This window comes from Loa loa (assembly GCF_000183805.2).
Source record: "Loa loa unplaced genomic scaffold supercont3.624, whole genome shotgun sequence".
Classification (NCBI taxonomy): Eukaryota; Metazoa; Nematoda; class Chromadorea; order Rhabditida; family Onchocercidae; genus Loa; species Loa loa.
The window spans coordinates 10,937-17,557 of NW_018108804.1; the positions used below are offsets into that span (position 1 = coordinate 10,937).

The following is a 6,621-nucleotide window of genomic DNA, read 5'->3' on the forward strand; positions in this document are numbered from 1 at the left end:
AAATAGGGTAAAATTAAGTTTTAAAATAGGAATGATAGAAAAAGAATTTTTCAGGAAACATGCTTATCTGAAATAAAATGTACGGAACAAGACGAAAAAGCAACGAGAAAACGTCAACAAATTGTTAATCTTGAAATGAACCTTGCAAAAATGTTCGCCTTTTTCATCTTTTTAGATAATTATTTAATTTTCAAATTATTCCATAATTATGACTAACTTTAACAGAATTGTTTCCTTTTCTAATGAATTCAATTCATTTCGGATAATAATCTAATAATTTCAATTCATTTCGGATAACAATCTAATGAATTCAATTAATTTCGGATAATAATTCAATTCATTTCGGATAATAATCTAATAAATTCAATTCATTTCGAAAAATAATCTAATAAGTTCAATTCATTTCGGATAATAATTCAATTCATTTTGAATAACAATCTAATAAATTCAATTCATTTCGGATAACAATCTAAAAAATTTAATTTATTTCGGATAATAATTCAATTCGTTTTGGATAATAATCATAACAGTTAGTATAAGGAAGTTAAAATGATCAAAATGTTAAGCATTCAATTGATCATCCTTTTGAATTATCAGAATATGTTATACTTATCACATATAACTACACAACATTCCTGATAATTTTTTTTCCGAATAAATTTACCACTTAGAAAAACTAGACAACATTTTCCTTCTTTAAGCTAATGAAGCTTACTTTGATTAATTATTTAAGGCAAGATATTGAAAATATGGAGGATTATGTTGAATTGAGATTGTTACGAACACAACAATTAAAAAATTCTTTGTTACAATTTGTTGAACTTGATGATTTGGTTTGTTTTATCATCATAAATTATCTCTAATTAATATCAAATTAATCCAATTAATCATTGTCTGCTAATTAAAAAAAAAAAACTTCACTTTATCAGAATGATATCATCTTTAAATTGCTATCCTACTAATATATCATTTGCGTAATTCTCATTTTATTCAATATATAATTCCATATTATTAATTAATAACCAAAATTTTGAAATTATCAAATTCAGATTAATTTAAAATGTATTCATTTTAGTGATAAAATTTAAATTGAAATTTTAGATAGTACCACCAGATGATGGAACTTTTCAAAATGATATATTACTAACAGTGCAACAATCTAATCATCTAATTAAATCAATTACTAATCCGAATATACGACGAAAACGACAATCATTGTTTTTGGATGATTTTCCAAGCGAAAAATGGGATGTTAGTAAACCGATTAAATATGTTTTCGATTCATCTCTTGGTTCGTAAAATAAATTAATTAAATTTATGCAAAAATTTTAATATTTATATTAATTTGCTTTTTCTCCTTAAAATACAATAAAATTTAATAAATAAAAATATTACAATTATTATTCATAATAAATAATAATTAAATGATATAATACTAAATTATGATGTAATTTTACGATTAACTTATCGATTATGCTATCATATCAATGATATTATCTTATATATTGTTTCATCTTTAAGAAAAAACAAAAAAAAAAGAAAGGTATTTTAATGAAAAAAAAAAAAAGTAATTACAGAAATAAACGACAGAGAGTTAGTAATGAAAGCATTGGAACATATTGAATCACGAACATGCATAAAATTTGAATATATTGCAACACATCCTAATGAATCACATTTATATTATATCAAAAATTTTGAACCTGATATGTAAGTAATTATTTGAATTAACAATGAAATTATTTGTTAAAATTATTCAATTCAATTATGTTACAATGATAGAATTTTGCAGTTGTGGTTTGAGCTATATTGGTCGTATAGGTGATATCAATCCAATCTATTTAAGCTTCGAATGTAAAGATGTAAATTTTTCAATCTATTACAAAAAATAACATTTATTAGCCTATGTAGTCGATGGATTTTTTTTATGGTGAAGTATAGCATGTGTGAAATTGGTCTAATCGTTTTTACTCCTAAGATTTATCTATCTGTTTAGCAAGCTTAAATGATAACAGCAAAGTCTTCAAGACATCAATTTTTGTCCAATATTCTTTTCTTAGATGAATATGATTTTACAGGATTAAACATGCTTCATCTACCCGCATTTGGCGTTAATGTCATCGTCCTCTTAGGATGATTTTCGGGTGGTTAACGAACCTATCCCGCGTTTGGCGTTAAAGTCATCCTCCTCCTAGGATGGTTATCGGGAGGTTAACGAACCGATTCTGTCTCTGAAAACACATTATTGACTTTCAATTAACTTTTTCAATGTCTAACACTTTCAACTAAGACCTGTCTGGTATGGAAGATAGAAGACCCTACCGAAGGCATATGTCACCATCGCATAACTCATAACCTTATTGGGACACACAAGCTTCTTTTCGCGACAAAGATTTTGCGAGGAGATGTCCATTATATATATAATATTTATTAAATGCATATTTTAAAATTTTAATTTATTTAAAAAATTTTTTGTGCAAAAGTTTTGTCAAAATTTTATTCGAATAAAAATTTAGTTAAAATATTGCATTTTATGAAAACTAATTCCAATTAATACAATTAATTAATTTATATTTAAAAAAAATAAAAATATTAGTCATATGTAAAAGCTTACGGTAATACTGCTAAAATAATTGTTGTGTAAAGGTATGAATTGATTTGTATGATAATATTTAGTCTAGCTAATAAACGTTGGATTAAATGAATGATCATCGATAGTTAGAGCTTATTATGTATAATTAACACAATTTCCTATTTAACTTGAATGAATAATTGCTATTATTAATTAATCAATTACCTTGATAACATTTCAAATTAAGATATCAATTAACTCTGATGTGTATTTATATAATTTTTAATCTTTCGTAATTAATAAATGATACTTCTTTTATTGCTAAAACTTGATATAAAATTAATAAAAATTTGCAATTAATAAAATTTTTTAGCAATATGGTATAATAATTCATGAAACATTGCATTCATTGGGTGTAAATCATCAAATGTTACGATCAGATCGTGATGATCATATTATTATTAAATGGGAAAATATTAATCCAAAATTGTATGATTATTTTGCTATATCTGATTCAAATATATTTACAAGGTTAATTCAATTCTATTCATTTCATATTAATCTTAAAAGTATGACGAAGATAAATACGATAAAAGCAAACTTTTACATTGAAAATTTTTCGAACTAATAATTCACTACAACGATACCGTAAGTGTATGCGAATGAGTTACAATTATGGTATAAGCTATGATTATTACAATATGAATGACTTAAAACTATAAGTTTAAGCTATGGTATGAATGTGAGTTGCAGGTTAATAGTATAAGCTATGATTATTACAGTATGAATGAGCTATAACCATTACAGTATATGAATGAATTCCAGTTGTATTGTAAGCTACAATTTCATCACAATATGATGAAGTTACAGTTATGGTGTAAGTTATGATTACTATAGTATCATGCATTATGGACCATATGATGGAGCAGTTAATCCAAAAAAGCCAACTGTAATACCAAAACAACAAAGTGAACGATTTCTTAAAGTAAGCAAAAAATTAGATATTTTATAAAATTTTAAAAAGATTTAAATTTGTCAAGTTAAATAAACAAATTGTTGGTTTTATTTTTTTTTATTTTTATAAAAATTATTTCAGATTATTGGTCAACGGAAAGGTTTAAGCGACAAAGATGTTGAATTACTAACAGCTATGTATTGTAATAAAGGTATGCTTTAATTTAATAATTAATCATATCTAAAAAGATTTTTTTAAATTAATTATATCAAAATGGAAAAAAAAATGATAATATTCTAAAATGTACGAAAGAAATTATTATATATATTTTAAAAATTATTTACAATTTTAATCAATAATTAATAAGAAATTGAAGGAATAATTTTGTACAATTTTAGGATGTATTGATCGAAATGTTTATTGTGGTATTTGGGCATTGAAACAGTTATGTACAAATAATGATTGGATAAATGAAAATTGTCACAAATCATGTGGTTTATGCTAATTTTAGCATTTTTTAAATTTATTATTGCTTAAAAATTTTTTTTTAAATATTTGCTTTTTTTATTGTTTTTTTTTTGCTAAGAATTATTTTTGCAAATATTTATTATTTCATTTTGGTAAAGTAGTAAAAAAAAAGAAATTTATGTGTTCTCAGTAATTTAAAATTCATTAATTAAATATATTAATTGAATATAAAATATATTTTGTTATCATTTGTTAAAATAGCATAAAATAAATTAAGTGTATATAAAAAATGTATGTTTCAGTGTTATAATATCAAATGTTAAATGTAAAAATTAGACATTTATTGTAAAATTAAATTAAAAAAATTGTCCATTCATTGTCCAAAAAAATCGTCCATTCACTGTCCAGGAAATTGTCCATTCAAAAATTGTTCATATAAAATTCGAAAATTGTCCATTCAAAAATTATTCATGTAAAATTAAAAAATTGTTCATTTATTTAAAAAACAAAAAAAAAAACGACCAATTTTCAAATTACAATTTTTTGGTGAAAATTATAAATTTCATTTTGTTTTTTCTATTAGCTAACTGTAATTTTATTCAATTAAAATTTTGCTTTTCTATTAAAAATTTATAATTTCTTTTTTTTCAATTTCAGGTAATCAATTTAAGGTTATTTTAAAAAAAGAAAAATAATAATAATAATAATAATAAAATCTCCAAGATTGTTTGCTATTACACAAATTTTGCTCTTCCTTCTATTGATTTATTTGTTTGTAATTATTCAATAAATATTTATTTACTCATTTCATTTACTGCCTATATTCTTTATTAAATTATTCGATTCATAGTCGAAAAATTTGAAAGAACACAAAAAAAAAACTGATAATATTAATTTAATTAATAACTTAATTAATTTGAAAAAAGGAAGCAAAAATAAAATTATATGCTTAGCTAAAATTTTACAAAAATTTTTCCATTGTTTGCTTTATTTTCTTTTCAATAATATTACATTATGATAGAATGTATAATTTTTGAATCACTAAATTTTATAAATTTTTAAATCACTGAACTTTTTCTTTTTTTTTCAATTCATTAAATTTTATTAATCGAAATTACCTGTACCTGGCTCCCTCTCTCCCTCTCTCTCTCTCTCTCTCTCACAAAATCTCTTCCAAAATAAATGAATCATTAAAGCAAATTTTAACTAATTGTAAATTTTACCAGAAGTTTAGAATATAAAATTAACCGTAAAAAAAATAATTTACAAATATAATTTTTCTTTTTTTTTTTCTCAAATAAAATTTGCTCAAATTTTATCAAAATGAAAATGATATTGATGATATGAATGAAAATAATACCAAATCGTGCAATTATCGAAACGTTTACCTTTCTAAAATAAAAAGAAAAATCAAAAAAAAATTAAAATTCGATTGAATTATTAACCAAAACTAAAATTTGATTGAATTATATTTAAATTGAAAATTAATTGATTAACAATTAATAGAAGTGTAATGTAAAATATGGTTAACACAAAGGTCAAAGATCAATGTTGCGCATCTTATTTCGCTGAAAAATTTTCCAGTAATACATACCAAATGAATGCTAAATTTTCTTTTATTTATTTATTTATTTATTTTTGTCTGAGAAATGCTGCAAAGATGACGCGAAAGAATCGAAGGATAGGAAAAGAGAATGAGGAAAAAGAAAAAAAGAAAAGAAAAATGAAAAAAGATAATATGTTGCAATTATAACAAGTTGAAGTTTTTTTCTTCCTTTCTTTTCCTCCAATGAAATAAATATTAATTAATTAAATACTTTAATAGAAAAAAAAGTTTAAAGATAAATACAAAACATTTCATTTTTGTTAATTTAAAAATTATTAATTTAAATAAAAATTTGATGAAAATAAATTAAATTATTTATGAAAAAAGGAAAAGGAAAAAGGCAAAAACTTCAATTTGTTATAAATGCAATAAATATTTTTCCAAAATTAATTTGTTACCTTTTTTTTTTAAATTAAAATATTATTAAAAAAAAAAAATGTTATACCGTATTAATAATTAATTTATTCGTATACGCATATAAAATTTGAAATTTACATTTCAATTATAACATATTAATTACTTGTTACGGTATATAATTTTTTACAGTGTTTTTGTGTAAGTTAATTGAATTTAATAACGCATTCTATTAATCGATGATTGCATTTCCTTAAAAAATTTTCAAATATGAAAATTTAATTGATTTAAACATTTTCAATCCCATTTATTTGTTCCATAAAATGTAACAATTCTTTATTGTTGTTGTTTTTTTTTTTTAATTAAAAATCATTCAAAACTATTTGTTAATTAATTTATTCTTTTATTTTTACACTTAATTATGCATTCGAAACATTGACATTTGTTTTATTTGAATGAATTTTTCTTCATTTATTTAACGGTAAAAAAAAAAAAGGAACCATTACATTTTTGATTGTTTCGGACAGTCAACTCGATATGCGCTCATTACTCCATGATAAAAATTTCTGATGGTTAACCTTGGAATTTTTATACATTTGTTTCATGAATTTTATTTAAAACACATTAAATTGGATTAAATTTTCATCGTTTTTGCAAAAGGACGAA

General features: G+C 22.1%; 1 protein-coding gene across 1 annotated transcript in view; it reads left to right on the top strand.

Moving 5' to 3' along the window:
* LOAG_18878 (zinc metalloproteinase nas-11) overlaps nucleotides 1–4,032 on the top strand; it is a gene marked incomplete at both ends in the record, with an annotated part of 6,001 nt that extends 1,969 nt beyond the window's left edge. Inside the window, 9 exons of the mRNA XM_020451539.1 lie at nucleotides 55–152; nucleotides 734–833; nucleotides 1,102–1,291; nucleotides 1,578–1,710; nucleotides 1,793–1,862; nucleotides 2,946–3,103; nucleotides 3,443–3,557; nucleotides 3,669–3,738; nucleotides 3,926–4,032. Of these exons, the coding sequence (XP_020304665.1) occupies nucleotides 55–152; nucleotides 734–833; nucleotides 1,102–1,291; nucleotides 1,578–1,710; nucleotides 1,793–1,862; nucleotides 2,946–3,103; nucleotides 3,443–3,557; nucleotides 3,669–3,738; nucleotides 3,926–4,032 (1,041 nt within the window). The remainder of the gene's footprint in view (nucleotides 1–54; nucleotides 153–733; nucleotides 834–1,101; nucleotides 1,292–1,577; nucleotides 1,711–1,792; nucleotides 1,863–2,945; nucleotides 3,104–3,442; nucleotides 3,558–3,668; nucleotides 3,739–3,925) is intronic.
* Nucleotides 4,033–6,621: the final 2,589 nt, after the last annotated feature.